Genomic DNA, 18,962 nt, shown 5'->3' with positions numbered 1-18,962 from the left:
CACTTGTGCTCCCTGTTGTCCTTTAGGAAGAGCAAGGGGCTCCCAAGTGCCTTAGCAATTGAATAGTAACGAGTGCCAAATGCTTGCCCTAAATGGCAGTTGTATCTATGTCAATGGGATTAACAGAGCTGTATCCAGCTTCCACCTGCTGGAGGGACAAGGTTACTGCAACGCGGGGTGAGCAGAAGAGTAAAGGGGATCTTTGGGTCTGTTTGGTGCCTATAGGAAGGGGGAAAAGAGTGCAAAGCCAGGGCAGGCTCATGTTTGTGGCTGTCCAAAAGCTGTTTTGGGGAAGATTATCCCAGCTCTCTGTCCCAGGAAAGTGGTGTCTCCAGCAGACACACAGGGGACTCTCTTCATTTAGTGTGGGTGAAATATTCACGCAGTTAGTTATTAGCCCTATGTTGTTGGGCTGAAACCCTCTTCACCTGATGTTAAGCCCCCCAGCCTTCTTCTCACCAGCAGGCCACGCGGTCTCGTTTCTGCGTCAGCTTCCTTAACACAACCACTCGCTCAGATGACGGCCCGACTTGAAGACTTGGAAAACCAGATCGCCAACAAGAAATGATCCCTGCAGATGGCCAGGCACCACTTGGACTCGGGAGGCGGAACCGTACCGTAGTTACATGTCATTGTTATTCCTAGAGTATTGTAAAGGGTCGTTGTTTGTTCTTATATCGCAAAACCCTGATGGGGACTCAGAGGGTAAAAAAAAACCCTGTTCCGAAAATGAGTGCATGCAGCCTTCGAGGCTGTTCCATTCCTCTGGCCTAACGGGGTCGGGCTGAGGTGTGACGAATGGGGTCAGTTTGGAGCTTCAGAAAGGAGATGGGCATCGGGACAATCAGCATTTTCTAACACACTTGCCATTAATCGACTGTAGCCGGCCACTGGTTTCTCCAATGAGGCCCATGTGCACAGCTGAGAGCTTCCATCAGGCAGCGAGATGCTTTGCAAAGCAGGTGATTCCATCCTGAATGCTTCACGCAGCTCAGCTCTGGCTCAGCTGTAACTAGACTCTGTGTAGGTGGGGGAAGGCACTATGGCAATCTTCCAATATACTTCCAATATACAGTACTTTCTACCCCCATCCCATTAGAGATACTTCCTCAGCTGCCCTGCTAATCCTGACTGTGAAATGAGAGCACCTGCAGCAACCTCTTTGTCTCTGAAATTTTTTGCTTTAATTGCACAGGAATTTAAATGTAATATTTGATTTCAATTAGAGGGGGAGGGGGAAAAAGGCCAGGATAAATCATCAGACAGAAAAGAGGATCAAACACAACTGGGATATTCCTCATCAAACCCCCTTTCACCCTGATTTTGGCAGAATTGTTGCAGAATTTGTCGTTATCTTTTTTTATCAAATAGCAAAAAAAAATCTATGAATATATATGTGTATATATCTTTAATTATGAAAGCAGGATAGTACTATTTTTAAACACCTTTATACATACATATATATATATAAATCCCTATCCTGACAATAAACACGCTGAAGATTTTTATGACATTTCTCTCTCCTCTTCACTGAGAACCTTGGAAAATAAAGTCTGCACAGGCATCTCTGCATCAGGTCACATTCAGTTCATGCGACTCCAGCTTTCACAAAGCCAGGACAACCTGCTCTCAGCCAACCAGTCATTGGGCCATTATTACTCCTCTACCAGGAGAAAGAACTGGCTGGTGTAAAATCTCTGCTTTAAAGGTTACACGTGATATGTTGCAGAAAGTGCCTCAAGTGATGGCAGCTCCATTTGATGGAAAATCACCATGGGATTGCGACAGTGCGATTATCCCTGACTCCTTTCTTTTTGATGCCTGTCCCCTTCTTGAAATGGACTCCTCCGTCCGTTAATATTGCATAATGGATCCAGGCCCTCAAGGACAGCTCATCACCGATGTTATATGTCAGCGGAGTCAGCTGGTATAAATCAGCTACGTCAATGGAACTATGCCAGTTAACCCCCAGCGGAAGATGTGGTCCACGGGCTCTTAACTCTGGGCCCAATAAATAATAATTGGGGTGCAGCCTTGCAAGCTGACCCTGTGGAAAAGTCTTGCTCCGAAGTCTGTGCAGGAATGCACCACAGATGTAACAGCATTAAAGGTTGTCTTCCTTACTAGATTGTCCTGTAGTAGCTCCTTGCGATGAGACTGGTGATCTAGTAGGTCTTTTCCATCTCCAACGGCTGTGACAGCCAGGGATTGTTGTGCTTGAAGTGTGTTATAATGAAGGCTGAATTTTATATGGGGGTCAGAGAGGAGATTGGAGAATCTGCCCCCCATTAGTCCCTATCCATTGTGATGCAATGAAAGCCGTACTTATATGTGACAAGGGGTGATCTCCCAAACCCTAGCCCCATCCCACACTTTCAGCACAGCAGCACTGTCCCCCTGTAATCTGGGGAGTGTGCTCTGCCAGTCGAACAGTGGGGTGTGGTCAGTGGAGTGCTGGGCATGAAAATGGGCCTGGACCCTCCCATTCCCGACTGAGCCTTATTTAAATGGCCACCACATACCAAGGCACTCACGGCCCCAGAGCACCTATGCTGCCGTCTGTTCTGCAGCGTGAGTGCATCAAAGCCTCCTCTTTCTTGGGGGATCTGAATCTGTTATGGAGGCTACTGTTACCTGGCACTGACTCCCATCAATAAAGAGACATTTTCCAGATCCCATCAGGCTTTGAATGTTGTCTTAGTCTCACGATCGTTTTGTTACAAGCGTCGGCCCCGTGAGCGGACACTAAATGCATAGGCGGAGCAACACAGGGTGCAAATCCCAGCACAAAGCATGACACCAACCTTCCGCCGCTTTCCCCCAGATGTCAGATTTGGCCCTGATGTGTACGCAGCTCCAGATACTGTGCGTGTGAGCGAGGGGTCCGCTGTGCTGCCAGCATCCCTCTGTGCTGCTGACTCACTAGGGCTTGGGAAGGGGGTGTTCCTGATACAGCCGTACGTGCACTTCCAGGGGAAGGACTGAGTGGGACTGGAGTTCATGTGCCGAACCGGCAGGGAGTTTCCATACAGCACTGGCAGTGATGGGGTGAGCTGCCCACATGCAGCCAGTCCTGCAGGGCCCCCCAGCTGGAACGAGTGGATATAAGAATCAAAGCTGGGTCACTAGTGCAGACGATAGCCAGTGCTCAGAAGGAAGGCTGTATCAGTGCAAAGTCTTCTTACTTATTAAAATAATAACCAGTGCTCTGCACTCATGGTGAGTGTTTCAGCAGCACCCAGCACTGTGCTAGTGACTTCATGGAACAAGCTGAAGGGGGGACATAGACCCTGCCCTAAAGATCTTACCCAGGCTAGGCCAGGCCAGGCGGAGTAACAAACAACAGGGAGGGCGAACTCGACACAGCAATGCCAGTGACGCCCGTTAAGCACATGTGCACGTTGCAGGGCTCCTCTCCCCCTAGCAATAATAACACTGCTGATGGGCTCACCCCTGTGGGCACAGGGGAAGATGGAGTTTTCCTTGGCCATAAATGCTACTTGCAGCAGTTTGAGCTCCTCAGGAGAAATAAATGCTTACTGGTGAGTGTCACTGCTGCCCTGACTCAGAGCTAGTGCCTCCTTCCTGCGGAGACATCAAAGGAACAACTTGTGGAGAAAGTCTGAGTGAGCAGGACTGGCAGCATCTAGCCCCCTCTCATCAGCAGTGGTGGATTGTAAGTGGTAAAGGGCCTGATTCGGATATGCTTACACCGAGCAGTACCTTACTCCAGAAGCAGTGACGCCCTCTGCCATCAGGGGGGTGATTGCAGCAGGAGCGGGCATACCCCCGCTAGCTTCCGTCGAGTGAGTGTGGTTAAAAGGAGCAGCGAAGATGCAGCGACATGGGCTTCAGCACTGGCTGCCCAAACCCGCTTAGGATCCTGAGTGTGGCCTCCTATTGCCAGCCTATGCTGAAGTCTATGCCACTGTGTCTTCCCTGCTCTTTTTAGCCATGCTAGCTAGATTAAAGCGGTAGTAGAGAGACAGCCTGGAGCATGGGGCCTTGTGCAAGGCCTGGAGCCTGAACCAAAGTCAGCAAGAGCCATGCTATGAACCAAAGTCAGGCCCTGTCATAATGCAGATGCTTGCCTACACGTTCACTGACCGGTACAGGAACTTGGCAAAAAACACAGCTAGCATTGGTAAACCACAGGCACACTTAAGTCCTAGGCACTGGCTGTTCATGTAAACACATTCCTGGGAGATGGTACAGGAACACATCAACCCCGAATCAGGACAAGGATGGAAGCAGGGCCGTCTTTAGGTATAGGTAGGATACAAGGCTGCGTAGGGCACCTGTAAATTTGGGGCAACCCTGGGTCTGAGTGTCCACCCTTCGGCCCCTTCCTATCCCTGTTCTAACCCTTCCTGCAGGCTCCCAAAGCTGGCTGCTGCAGTCTGGTGACTTTTACTCCGGAGGGGATCCGATGAAGTGAGCTGTAGCTCACAAAAGCTTATGCTCAAATAAATTGGTTAGTCTCTAAGGTGCCACAAGTACTCCTTTTCTTTTTGCGAATACAGACTAACACGGCTGCTACTCTTAAAAGTGAAAGAGGCTTGCAGCCTGCCAGACTGGCACAACACTGAAACTGTTAAACAGCCATTCAAGTGGTAATGAAGCCATTTATCAGGCATTTGCCAACCCCCAGGTATATACTGTCAGTTTCTGAATTTACTGACAAAAGGCAGTTGTGCATTACTGTAATATTTACACAGAACGTGTCAGTCTACAGGACCTTAACTTAAAATTTGCTTTAAAAATATTTCATTAGTGTGTTGCTGCAGATGATACAAATCACATCTCTAAAAAATCCTTGGAGAGCCCTTAAAGGGACAACACCCCTTTCCTGCCAGATAGCTGGACAGACGAGTTTCCCTTTCTTTACTTCTGACTATTTGATGAACAAGTTTTAAGAGAAACCTCTAACAAAATCAGTACCCTAGTAAGATAAAACATCCTTTGTTATGCCTAAAATCTTTGGAAACATATTTTTTGAAGTTGGTGAAGTTTCATGAACATGTCTATTGTTATGGAGTTCACACAAAGTAATCTTACTGTTCCCTTTTTCTAAAAGCAGTGAACATTGTTATGAACACACTAAACCTCCGTGACTGATTAATTTAAAATAATGTCTTTGTTTCAGTGAGTTAAATATGTAGTAATCTGGAATGATTACTTTATGAAGGCTTAAGAGTACATTTAAAATATAAAATCAGCTCAGGTTTCAGAGTAACAGCCGTGTTAGTCTGTATTCGCAGAAAGAAAAGGAGTACTTGTGGCACCTTAGAGACTAACCAATTTATTTGAGCATCAGCTTTCCTGAGCTACAGCTCACTTCATCGGATGCTCAGGAATTCTGATTAAGGAAATGTAAAACAGAGAAGAGCTGCATCATGTATTCCATAACATTTAATGTTGTAGTCAGCAGGGCAGCTGACTTGCCCTTACTACAAAGTTTTTGCAAATAAATCTCTAACAAACTTCAGGGCATATCAAAAAACCCATGCCTGACATTTTTTATTCCCAAGTTTAGTGCTTTTAATTAGGTACCTTCTGCATGTCCAGTCTTCACCTTCTGGCATGCAGTGGAAAACATGCTCCATTTTCTTTAGAAAGAAATTGCAGAAGAGTGTTTTTTTCAAATGTCATTTGCTTCATTTGGGTTCAGGGATTTGGCTGGTAGAGGGTGATGGAGGGGGGAGGGAAGAGAGGAGGGAGAGGGCGGGGCCTGGGCAGAGTGGGGGTGGGGCCTGGGGCGGAGCAGGGGTGGAGTATGGGCGGGGCCACAGGCAGAAGAGGTGGGCTGAGGAGCTAGCCTCCCCAAGCGGCAGCTTCACCCACTGCCCATGACAGCAGGTAAGAGCGGGTCGGTTCCCGCACACCCAGTGAGCACTGCAGTGTCCTTAGGCAGGGGCCGTATTCACAGAGCTGAATGCACCAGTGCCGCGCATTCTGCGTGAGGGAGAGGGTATGGGGGTCTCTGCGGGGAACTGTGACTCTCTGCCACCGTGAGGCAGGCCGAGCGGCTCGGTATCCTTTGCTGCCTCGTCCCTTCCCCCTGGGCTGTGAGTCCAGGCTGCTGTCGGGCACAGGGGCACCAGGGAATGGCCACAATGACCTCAGCTGGCCATGAACACGGGGCCTCACTCTGGGACCCTGCAGCCTAGGATCTCAAAGCACTTTGCAGCCATTATTGAATCTGTTCTCACAAGCCCGCTGTCTAGGCGGTCAATATCATTACCCCATTTTACAGATGAGGAAACTGAGGTGCGGACAGTGGAAATGACTTCTCAATGCCATGCAGTGGGCACTGGAGGTGTCAGGAATAGAACAAGAATCTGCTTTACCCACTAGGCTGTGCTCCAACTCATAATCCAGCCAAATGCATATTGCACTGTTCCCTTGCCCCTTCCCTAGCTCCTGTGTCATCTGCTATGTAACTGGGAAGTGTGAACTCCTGCAGCTGGCTCTTGTCACCATAACTAAGAGTTTCTGAGTTTAGGAGACACATCCATTCTGTTCCCTGCTTTAACCCCCACAGGGCTTTTGTTTTCAGAAGAAAACCACAGATATTCTATCAGCCAAACCAAAGACGCCTTGCAGGCAACAAAGCAAAATATGCATGCTCAGAAGCAAATACCACCAAAGCCTATAATAAATTGGAGGGTCTTATACTATGGAAATAAGGAGTACACAGATTGTTCCTCCATTTCCTGAAGGCAAAGATGGGGCAATCTATAATCTGGAAAAGTACATAGACCAACATTTAAGAAAGGCAATACAAGCTCTCCTATGCTCAGAAAAAAGACCCACCTTGGCGTGTAAAAATGAGGCTGGTGTTGATTTTGGGCGAATTAAAAGTCTCTTCAAAAAAATTACTTTGAGTGATGGCTAAAGCTGAAATTTGGCCTCTCAACCAAACTTCGGCCCTGTAGACTGTGATATGACTTCAGCATTACAAATTCTTAGTGCTGAGGGAACTCTCTTCCTCCCCTATGAGTGGGTAAAACAGAGTACCACCTTGAGCAAAGCTAAGGACCTTTTGTTTAAGTCTTTATGATAAGTGAACCAACAGCCCAATAGTTAAACTTTATTCCTAAATAACTAAAAGCAGAGACTTGTTCTACAAGGTGGCCTTCTAACTTCCAATCAATTTTTCGAGGGTTCTTTCCCAAAATCATGACCTCGGCCTTATTGAGACCCAGGTCTTGAGAATTACAAGAAGAAGAAAAATGTAATAGTAATTGGCAGAGGCCTCTTGGAATTTGCGATAAAACAACTATATCATTAGCGTACAATAACATTGGCATAGAGCTACCCTTAATTTGCAGTGGAGAGAAATTATCTTCCTTTAATAGCACAATCACAACATTAATATATACATTAAAAAGAAGAGGCACTAGGCTGGCATATGCCCCTAGAAGTAGGGGAAACGTTCATACATTCTCCTTTGACTTTAGTTTTTACCCTAACCATATTGCCCGGCTGTAGAGCACCCGAAATATACAAAAGTCTTATATTGATACCCATCCTTTTTAATTTTGCCCAAAGTTTGTCTCAATTACTAGAATCAAATGTCATCTTTAGAGCTATGAAAGCAGCATACAATCTAGTGCCCCCAAACACAGTATATTTATAAATCATATAGGATAAAATAAAACAATTACGAACTGTAGCTTTACCAGCCCTCAGGCCAGACTGCTCTTCATGTAATAAATTAACCTCTAAAGCCCTTATTTCAAGTTTATATAGTAAAAATCTGGAATAAATTTTCCCTGCCACTTCTAACAAACTAATAGGTCTATATGAAACAGGATATTTTTTGTCCCTGCCCGCCGCCCCTTTTTTTTTTAATAATGGGAACTATGATACTAGACTTCCAGCCAGATGGAATCCATCCAGTATGATTAATGACAGTGAATAATTTAACAAAGATTGGACACCACCGATCAAGACTCTCCTGAAAAACTTCAGCTGGGAGAAAACCTTTCCCTGGAGCTATTTTCCATTGTTGGGCTAAAATAAATTACTGCACTTCGCTGTCCCTTGCTGAAGCCCAAAGTGGTAGATCAAAGAGACGCTTTTTCATTGCATCAGCTATGGTAGAATTAGATTAAAAAACTTGGTCGGGGAGAATCATTAAAGATCTGGCCAAAATGTGCTATCCAGGCTTCATCTTTAGTATGGAGTTCCTCAATTGGAATATATCTACCAAAACCCAATCCACCCTCTTCCAAAACATGGAATAATTTCTCGTTTTAGCTGCTGCTTCGAAATCCTTCCACAAGAATTCTTGGTTTTTATGATATAATAAACCTTTGTATCTTCTTCTGGCAGCTACTAAATTCTGAAGTAAATTGGGAGAGGAATTGCATCTTACCCTCTTAACTATACATGCCAGAGGGGGCTTGCATCAAGCCAGATGCATTTATCTTTGAAAGCATTTTTTGGATAATTAAAACCAAAATCAATTTGTTTGGAGACAAGTGGTTGAAAGGACTTTACCAACAACTCATATGATTCACAAATTTGAGAGGAATTCTCTGTCTTAATAATTACATATCTGAGAAATCTAACATCTGAGTCCTCCAATCTCCTAGATAATTTGTCACAAATGGCCGGGGTCCATTTTGGTCTTTTATAGGGTTGCCAGTTTTGGCTGGACATATTCCTGGAGATTTTATCACGTGACATAATCTTTAATTAAAGACTACTCTTTAATTCCTGGAGACTCCAGGACAATCCTAAAGGGTTGGCAACCCAAGTCTTTTACAGCCACATTGTTCCAAAGAGATAATTAAGGCATCTTCACCCATTGGAAATAAAATCCTCTCTAAAAAGGGAACATCATTCATAATAATAGCGAGTTGGTGGTCACTATCTGGGAGAGAAAAGTATAGAGAAATCCATATAGAAGGGCCAATTAATTTTAGGGATAATTGTATAATCAGTAATACTACACCAGTTGATGAAATACAGGAAAGATGTCCTTCTCTATCCCCCACACTTCTTCCATTTACAGGTATCCGGTTAAGTTTATTTAATAAAGCCTTTAATTTTTGTCCAGAGATGTTAACCACTTGGTTTCTAGAGTTTCGAAGAGAAAGTTAATAAATCTCCTCAATGATTTCTTCCCCTGCTACTGACTATGTTGGAGGACTTAGTCGAGCATTAAAATCTCCCAAAATAATTAGATGAGCCATTGGGAGTTGAAGACCTACCATAACAAATTGCTTGTCCAGGAGCTCCCACAATGACTCAGAATAAAATGGGGAGGATATGGGGGGAAAATAAACATTTAATACTAAAAAGTGGAGCTCAGGGGAAAAAATTACAATATAGCCTGAAGGCCCTGCCACTTTGATTCCAAAGGATTTCAGGCATAAAGAAACCACGGTGGCAAATCCTCCTGCTATATGGCCCCTTTTGACAATTGACTGCCTCCTTGGAGAAAAGATTGAAAACCAGGAAAGATTATAAATTCAGACTCAGCTAACCATGTTTCTTGTCAAAAAATCAAAACAAAAGTTTCCAAAAATTAAAAAAAAAGCTCTGTATTATTCATCTTATTTTTCTTCCCAGATAAATTCCAGGATAAAATACAAAAATTGTTCTGGCAAAAACTCTCCCTGGCTGGGGGAAAAGAAATCGGAAAATCTAGTTAAATATAAGAAATGGTCCCAATAGCTTCATTGTAAGAATTTGATTAGTCTCCAAATACTACGTTATTTTGATGAGTCGTCTGCATGGGAGATTGTGAGCATAAAGTAAGTGTGTGTGTGTGTGTCGGGGGGATCCTCTTTGAATTCTATCTCAAGGCCCCCATAAAAAATAGCACCATTTTGGGATGGGGAATGATAAAGCTGGTGGGTCTAATAGAAGAGACCAGAGGGTCAAATTCAGGAGACCCAATTAAATTAATAGCATGAAAAGTTTTAGGTATACCTGAGGCAGAGTTGATTAAACTTCTGAGATATATTCAGATAAGACCAGTAATAAGAACCTGCCTCTTCTTATAGACCCAAAGATTTATATCTTATATTATTTGAGAATGTCGCATAGAATAAGGATCTCATGAGAGTGTTTTTGACTGTAGAGAAGAAGACATCTTGGAGCCTTAGCTGTTTCCTCATATTCCAAGTTCTAGGAACTGTGTGCCAGTAAGATTCCATCTCCCACTTCTCATGCACATTTCGAGAATAAAGGTGCCTTTTAATCTTAACAGAGTAAGACGGTAAGTAAAAATGAACCTTATCAACCAATAACTCATTTACATCAATATCTGTAAGGGGCTGTCAGTCTGAACATATTCCCCTTGAAAAACTAAAACTCAATGCAGGGGCCAGAGGGCCAAACTTTTGGCATTTCCTGAGACTCAGCTATTTCGAAGATGTGTAAGGAAGGGGGAATTATGCTTGGAAGTATTTAAATCAAGAGACAGGGTTTCTGAAACCTCAGAAATCCTGTCTACGGTAAGCCAAGAAGAAGAGTCAATTTCTCTTCAGTTAGTCTTTGGAGCATTAATGAAGCTCTGTATATTCCTATCCTGAGTCTGAGTCAAATTATCTATAACTTTAGGTGTTTCTTTTCCAGATCAGACTTACCTGGATGGGGGAGAGGGGACATCCAGCTTGCCAGTGAAACCACTCCTCCCATAATCCACCCAACCGAATTTTAAATTCAAAGAAACAATTCTTAATACTCACTAAATCCTCCATAAGAAGTTTTAACAAAGGGAAACAATGGGAACTGAGAATCATTAAAAGAAGGAATGTCATAATCCACTAAGGCTGATGATATAGACTAGTAGATTTTGCTCCTACTATTCACAAGTTCTAAATCTGGTTTCCTTTCCTCAGACTTCAAAGAAGCAGGTAAAAAAGAACTAGTGTGTGCCAAATTCCTTGTGGTGACTAGGGGAGTGTGCTTCTTGGAGAAGAAATCAGTTCAGATTGCAAGTGGATGGGGATACATAGAATGGACTCAGAGGAGCAAACAATCGCCAAGTCAAAGACTTGGACCTCCCATAACTGAGGGGAGGGTGGAATAAAGTTCTCAACCTTCAAATCAGGGCCATCCCACTGTTCCCAGAAAAGTGGGAGAAAGGGCTGCTTCCCAGATCACTCCAGCTTGTTCACTCCTAAGCAATAATTGCTGTGATAGTGCAACTCCCTATAAAGGGGAGAGGGTGAGTTCCTCTCCAACTCAATCAATGCCAACCAACTCTCAACGTAAAAGTTTTATTTAAGCTTCACAAACTGCTGCCGCGGAGAAGAGACTCCACACCAATCAGGCCTCAGGCCAGTGTAGATACTAACGCCCTCAGAGCTCTCCGGGAAGGAGACTCCCTACTAAAACTCTCACCTCCACAATCTTCACCTCTTCCAGTAGACCCGGGCTCCGAGGTTCACTGCATCTGAGGTTCACTACATTCTCCAAGGTCACAGAGCAGTATTGCTACACAGAGGAAGATGCCGCTTGTTCACGCAGCAGCACATCAACCACTCCCTGGCCAGGTGCGCTGGGCCCCTCAGGTGCTGCTCTCCCTGCACCCCTCCCCCCAGGCAGCTCCTCCGTCCTGGTGCTGAGCTCTCCAGTAACGGGTGGGTTAGCTTCTGCTGTCCTGGAGCAGCTAACTCTTCAGGCATTCAGACTACCACAAGGCAACCATGTGACCAATTATCAGGCCATATGCACCCATCTATGTACACCCCTATGTATCGTACTGCCCCCCATCTCAATCAGAGTCCAGCACAATCCCATTATCATAGTAAGTGATCACTTCACAAATGTAGTGATCCACGCAACAACCCTGAGAGACAGGAAAGTACTACTATCACCAGGAGGAACTGAGGCACAGAGAGGCTAAAGGGCAGGGCTGGATTAACCCATAGGCTAATAAGGCTATAGCCTTAGGTCCTCCAATTTTTTAGGCCCTACTGGTCAGGCAGGGGCCGTGGCTGGGGCTGGGTGAAGGGGAGCGAGCTTGCTCACACAGTCCTGCTGGAGCGCTCCTGCCAGCAGGAAAGGCAAAGCAGTCCCCCGTGGCTTGGAAGGAGCTCAGCCGGTAGCCTGCTGCGTCACCCCATGCTGCAGGAACACACTGCCGGGGATCCAGTTAACACTGGTGACCGGACACTACAAATCCAGTTACCACTGGAACCCGTGCCAGCTGTGGGTGTAGTTAGAGCAGGCATTGTCCCCCCCAGCCATAGGCGCCAACTTTTCCTGGCCCCCTGCTCCGACTCCACCCCTGCTCTCCCTTCTCGCTACATCAGCCTTAAACAAACACCTGATCTGATGTAACAAGTATGTCACTACAGCAGCCTTGGTTGGACTGTTCTTTTGAAAGATCCTTAATGGTTCTTTTAAGATGCTGATTTTCAATGAAGTCTTTTTATTAGGGGGGGCAGAGAACACAACAGGGAATAACTCTGTTTTGTCAACTCCTATTCATTCAAAAGCTGAAAAGCTTTAGATTAAGTTTGTTTAATGTTTGTACAGTGATTTTGAAAAGCTAACATAGTACAGATGGGCTAAATCTCATGACTGGGCAACCATCTAAAGATCTGTGTCATTTTTAGCTGTTACCTTTTTCTTACAGAAAGCTTAAAATGCAAACCGTAGGAGGCTGGTGTACACAGAACTCTGCTTAAGAAACCTCAGGTCAGAGCTGCTGATCACACATTCTAGAACAGATAATACTTAGTCCTGCCATGAGTGCAGGGGACCAGACTAGATGACCTCTCGAGGTCCCTTCCAGTCCTATGATTCTAGTCTATGATCCTAATTGTGGAAGAGCTTGGTGAGAGAATGGCCTGATGTGGTGAATCACTGGAGATTAACTACACGAACTGGGTATCATCCCACAAATAATATTTGGGTTCAATGTGAAAACAGTAATTCATTGTCCTCAGCCAGTGCAACACTGGGAGGCAGCTTTCAGAGCAATACAGCCTAAAATACAATGCCACCCCATGTAATTTTCCCACTACTACTTCAGTGGATTTTACACCTGAGTGGTTTTCTTTTCCATAATAAAAGCTGGCTGCTTCCCAGACTGCAGTCAGAGTGAGATAGGGAGTGTGGTGTAGAGTCTATAGCTTGTGGGAAACACCTGCAGGGCTTGGCTTTGCCCTGCGCCAAATGGAGAGCTGAGGGTAGAAGCACAAGGTTGAAAGAGGTGAGCAGGATGGGGGATGTTGCAGAGTTCATCCTCCTACAGATGAGCCCCCCAGTACCTGGGAGGAAGGAGGCCTAAGAGAAGGACAGCATAGCATCCCTCATACTACCTCTTCCTCAGAAGTATCTGAAGAATGGAGTGTAGTGAGAGTAGAATAAACTTGTTAATTTTACATAAATAAATAATATGTAAATAGGTATGTAGAGAAATGTTTGATGACTTCATAATTGTTTTTGCAACATGTAATTCATACTTAGGCCCTTCCCTCCCACTAGCCTTAGGCGACTCATAACCTTAATCCGGCCCCGCTAAAGGGCCAGGTTTTTAGAGACTATAGGAAATAGGCACCTAAATACATTTAAAAATCTGGTCCAAAGTGATGTGTCTAAGGTCACACAGGAACTGTGAGGCAGACTAGGTCTCAAAGGCAGGTGTATATTCTAACCACTGGACCATCCTTCGTCTGCTTAGAATCATAAGCCTATAGTCAGGTACCTAAATAAGTGACCTGGTTTTTAAAAATGCTGAGCACCCCGCAGCTCCCGTTGTCTGCCACTTTTGAAAACCAGTCCACTGACTAAGGTGTGTAACTCTGGATGTACAGGAAGCCTACCTATAGGCACCCATTTTTCAAAATCCTGCCCAATACCCTGAAGACTTGATCACTAAAATAGGATAATTAAAAGACATAAATCCAAAGATGGAACTTATTTGTGTGGTGATACAGTGAAGGGCTTTTTCATTTGGAGCCTTGTTTGGGTTTCCCTGCTATGCTGACAAGGGCAACGGATGACTTTCTGATTGCTCAGGATTTGTCACTGCAGAGTGTTGCACAGATTTGAGCAACTCTGGCAGGTTGTTCGGAGACCAATTTTATGTACTGGAAAGTTTTTCCTCCCTTCTTGGTCCTGCCCAGAAAGGTGTTAACGACAGGAATGGATTGTGGTCTTGCCTGATGTGGAACTCTTGGGATCATTTGTTGCGGGAGTAACCTCAATTTAAGGTTACAGCTTTTCACATAAGACTAGAGATGGAGAAAACTAAAACAATAAAGATCCTGATGATGGAAGAAGGAACCCTGCCCATTCTTCCATGCCAGCTGGGAAATCTGACACACACACAGCTCCTCGTAACTTACTCTTTAAGTGTTTAAATGTGATTTTCCAATGCTATGATCTACTTAGTTTCTTGAAGCATAGAAACTAGAAAGGGAGAGAAATTGGGCCCCTTGGCACCTACGGAGTGCCACAAAGGAGCTGGAAAGCTGCCCTAAATGGACAGCTGAGAAATGCCCCCTGTGTAGAGGACCCACTGGCTGTCATAACAAACCTTTGGGGGTTGCTGCAGCCAGCATTCATTAGGGCAGCTTTGAGGCTGCTCTAACTTGTGTCAGGGGCTGAACCTGTCCCCAGCATCCCTGGGAATCAGGGGAAAGCAAGGATGGCATATAGGCACTTTTGCTTCCATGCTGAACAGAGCTCAGCTGTACCCAAGAATCAGGGCCAGTGCGTCTGCCCAGCTCAAATGCTTAAAACGATTAATGCCAACAACAGCCAAGACCTCAGCTGAAATCAGGGAGCCAGCAGAAGCTAAACAGATTAAACGAACAGCACCGTCCAAACAGGTCTGCAAGCGTGTGTTGTGCCTGCAAGCACACAGAGCTAACTCTGTGAGCAAAGCCACTCAGAAGAAACCAGACACAAAATTTATCCTGCTATTTTCTCCAGGGAATTTCTAAGGGGAAAGAAAACCAGTTTTTCTTCCTTGAGTCCACAGAAGAACTAAACAATTGGGCTGTTTGACTGTGCGGATGAATGTGGGGCCTGTGAAAGGCAACAGCCCTCTGCAAGGAAGTTCAGGAACGACCTTTTACCCACTCCTAAGAACAATCCTTGTTTTCACAGGCGAAACACTGAACAGGGCATTAAACTTTGAACTCCCATTCATGCAGACGGTGCCTGTTAATCCATTAAGGGCTTGACTCCCACCACACACTGAGCTGCCTGCCCGGCTCAGGGCAGGGGAACAGTGCTCAGCACAGCAGGAATCCACAGGCAAAGCTGTGCAGATTAGTAGCTCTGTGTATCTCTGAGCTGACACCAAATTCAAATATTAATTTCTCCTCTTTGGCGGTGCATAGAAGAGTCCAACTCCCACAGGTATTTCAATCCCAAATAGGCCATTCATTCCCCAGGATATGACAACTGCTCCCCTGATTGGTCAGGATTAAGGCAAGGACTCCAGACGTCCCTGATTTCATCCATATGCCCTCCACCCAGGCCTGTTCCCTCACCCAGGCCTGTCCCCTCTATGGGCAGAATCAAAAGGTGCCCTGTTGAATACAAACAAACAAACAAACAAGACAGTCTGTGTTCATGTTGCTCTGAGCTGGTTAGAGAATGCTGCATCTCTGAAGTGCCAGGCAAGCGGCCTGTCCCAGAGAGAGCGGCTTTGAGAGAGGGTACAGATGGCTCGTTGAGCTAACGGGAGGTTATTCAGAGATGGTGCTAGCCACAAAGGGAATGTGGGCTTGGCTTGCTGGGTGGCAGGCTCTGCCAGAGACGTGTTTGTGGTAGGGAGGATGGCAGGGGGGTGAACTGAGGTACATCATTTACCTCAGCCAGGTCTGCCTAGGAATTTCCCTTTATGTAGCTGTTCAGGGGGAATTCAGAGCCATCCATGACCTGCTGGGCTGGTACCCTGATAGTAGGGTGATGGCCACATTAGAAACACCTATGTAGAAAGAGAAATTAGGAAAATTAAAGCCAATTCGGACCATAGCCCGGCAAAATATCAGATGAGAACATACAGCCTGACTCTGAGCTGCCTTAAAGAGTAACATGAGGCCAGTGAGCAGGGGCGGATGTGCCATCACAGTGCTGGACAGCACAGTCCTCTCTCAAAGGCACGGGCAGTGGCCTGGCAGGCTTCTCCACACTTCTCTGCCAACATGCCTTACCCCGACCTGGAGGAGCCACCTCCAGATGCAAGAAGGGCTTAATCTCCCCAGCCCATGTAGCCCCTGGCCTCCTAGCCAGACAAGTGGAGTGGAGCATAGGCCAGAGGGAAGGATCCGGCCAAAGCAAGTTTCAGGGATTGGCCTCCCCAAGATGTTTTGAAACCTTTAGGACGCTGGGTAAGTGAAATAAGCCCTGAGGCAGCATTGCACAGCAGGGCTGGTACTTCAGCCCGGTCAGCCCCGCTGACGAGGGGGCTGAGCAACAGGTGACAAGGATGCTGATGGATTTGGAGCCCTAATGATTAATCAGTGTGGCTGGCAGAAAGGTGACCTCATTCACCCCCCATCCCCTCCATGTGGGGAAAGGTGGGAGTTTGCGGGGGGTGTCTAGAAGTGCTATAGCGCTAACAAGTCAGGGGCTTGATATAGAAATTACTGGGTGAGGTTCTCTGGTCTAGGTTATGAAGGAAGTCTGACTCAGATGATCAGAACGGTCCTGTCTGGTCTTAAAATCTGTGGCTCTAGGAATCTCATTATCGGACTTGTTCTTCCTCTCCCCTCGCCCATCTGGGCCTGTTTTTGACTCTCCCTTGTTATGACATGTCAATCTTACAGTCTGTGGAGGAGGGCTGGATTTGTGTTTGTTTCGGGAGGTGCCTGTAATGATGCTAATTTGCGCTAATTTGGTTCAGACAAATGGGCCAACCTTGAGGCCTCTGGTCTCTTGTATTCACACCAGGCACAAGTTGCCCTGGAGTCACCCCGTCTTTGATTAACAGTCTGTAGCACACACCACACAGATTCACTCCAGCTCAGAGGGTCCCCAACCTTCCATTTTGAAAGGGCTGTTGTGAAGAATTGTCCTCCCTGTTCCCCGGTGAGCGCACACTTCAGCCTGGCCTGTGGTTAAGTAAATACACAAATCAGGCAGGCTCCTGCTCCTGAGAACTGCGGGGTTCATGTTTCTCTGGGCTCCTGTGAATTACTCTCTCCGTGTTTGGATAAAGAGACCCCCGCACAGACCCGGCCCCTGATCATTTTAAAGACAACAAATAGTTTCCTTGCTAGCCACACAGGCTGCCCCGCAGAGCAGGCTGCCTGTCAGAGGTGTGTCGACAGCAGTCCCACAGGGCTGTTATTAATGGAGTCCAGGAAGGAGGGGGACCAGCATGAGTGTGCAGCTCGCTCTCCTGGAATCCTGTCTGCTTACCACGAATGTGGCAGTGACAAGCAGCCCAGAGCACTGCAGACAAAGGGACTGATCAGTCCATGGCATTCTCTTTCTTGTTTTCTGCAACAAGACACAGTTGTGCTCCCACAGGCTCCAGTGCAAGGGAAATGACAACTGGAGTTCTCTGAGGGGCAGCACCCTCCCTTGTACCTGCATCACCTGCATTGCTTGAGGACTTGCCCATCCCCAGTGCAACTCTGCAGGCATCAATGGATGTGATTTATAGAGCTAGACGTCAGTGGGGTTACACTAAGGACAAATCTGGTCCAATATGTAAACAGCCTAATGAAATCCAGAGCAATAGCACATTCTCTTATGCCATCCTCTGCTCAGCCATGCTGGAGCCAGTCCTGGCCAGCCTACCGTATGCCTTAGGGTGGGGCTAGTACTGAACTAACTCCCAAACCCCAGCCTGTGAGACTGGCTTGTTGAATTAGCCCCTCCACAGTCTGTCAGGTAGAAAGCTGATCTCAGGCATATGACCATCTTTGCCTTGATGGATCCTGAGACGGGGACACTGGTGAAAGTTACCATTTGTACAAACAAGCGAAGCATTTGGGGCATGACAGCGGAACTAAAAATGTACTAAATGGACTGATGTGGTGTGATTTAACTGCAAATGCAAAGGGAGTTGGGCAATTAAAAGGGACTGCACTGTTTGGGGATCCTCTTACAGGGCAGCCTGCAAAAAACAACTTGTGTCAGACTCCAGTTTGGACCCCCAAGTAGAACTAAATGAGTCCTGACTCTGCTCAGGGGACCCTGCTTCCCCTTTGCTATTCAGGCACTGATGGTGGGAGCCCCCAAATGTGACATATGACCCCCCCAGCACAGAAACCCTACTCAGAATGGGTCAACCCAACTTCACAACAGATCCTCACAGTCTCTTGCCTTGCTGGGCTGCCCTCCCTACCCGCAGTGGCTACTGGGACAAGAACAGACATGCATTATGGATACTGCACATAGGAATGAGCTAGAGGCCGGGGCTGTTTATGTGGGGGGGTGAGGACACATCCCGCCATCTCTTGACCCAGCCGCGCACTTGTGAGCATAGCCTTTGATTAATTGAGGGTGTTGGGGACACTGGGGCATGGCCACTAGGTAACTCGAGGGGATGGAAGACCATGAGTGGCGATGAAGCCCCCTTGCACTAGGCCCAGGTGTCCTTGGCCCCCCCTCCCGCCTGGAGGCACTCGCAGCAGCTCTGCGTACTAGGCCCAAGTGTCCTTGGCCCCCCGCGTGGAGGCACACACAGCAGTTATGCTGAGGATCTGCAACAATATGCTGCAGAGTCAGATTGCCTGAAACTAAGCAAGGCCAAACAGGGCAGATATGGAATAACAATGCTGAATAAAGCAGCTTTATGTGTAGTTTAACAAATGATACAGAGAACCAGGGAACTAGCTGGGAACTGGATTGGCTGGCTATATGGATACTTGGGGCAGCTTGCTATTGGATAAGTATGCTGGGAAAAAGGGTGTATAAAAGCCTGTGTAACTTCCTGCTCTGGGTGCAGAATTTGAGATTTTATTCTCCCTGTACCTTTGTGCAGCTGCAAATAAACTTTTCTGCTTCTCCACCCCGTT

General features: G+C 46.3%; 2 protein-coding genes across 3 annotated transcripts in view; one reads left to right on the top strand and one right to left on the bottom strand.

The window, feature by feature from the left end:
- The window catches only part of MATN4 (matrilin 4), a 29,117-nt gene extending 26,444 nt beyond the window's left edge, over nt 1–2,673 (top strand). For both annotated transcript variants that reach the window (XM_084645486.1, XM_084645487.1), the window contains exon 11: nt 510–2,673. In XM_084645486.1, coding sequence (XP_084501612.1) covers nt 510–568 — 59 coding nt within the window. In that variant the 3' untranslated portion in view covers nt 569–2,673. The remainder of the gene's footprint in view (nt 1–509) is intronic.
- The window catches only part of RBPJL (recombination signal binding protein for immunoglobulin kappa J region like), a 205,148-nt gene that overhangs the window by 61,094 nt on the left and 125,092 nt on the right, over nt 1–18,962 (bottom strand). The window lies entirely within an intron of this gene.

This window comes from Lepidochelys olivacea (assembly GCF_965140295.1).
Source record: "Lepidochelys olivacea isolate rLepOli2 genome assembly, chromosome: 13".
In the NCBI taxonomy this organism is placed as follows: domain Eukaryota; kingdom Metazoa; phylum Chordata; order Testudines; family Cheloniidae; genus Lepidochelys; species Lepidochelys olivacea.
The sequence above is the reverse complement of the archived record's forward strand: the minus strand, read 5'-3'. Positions and strand labels throughout refer to the sequence as shown.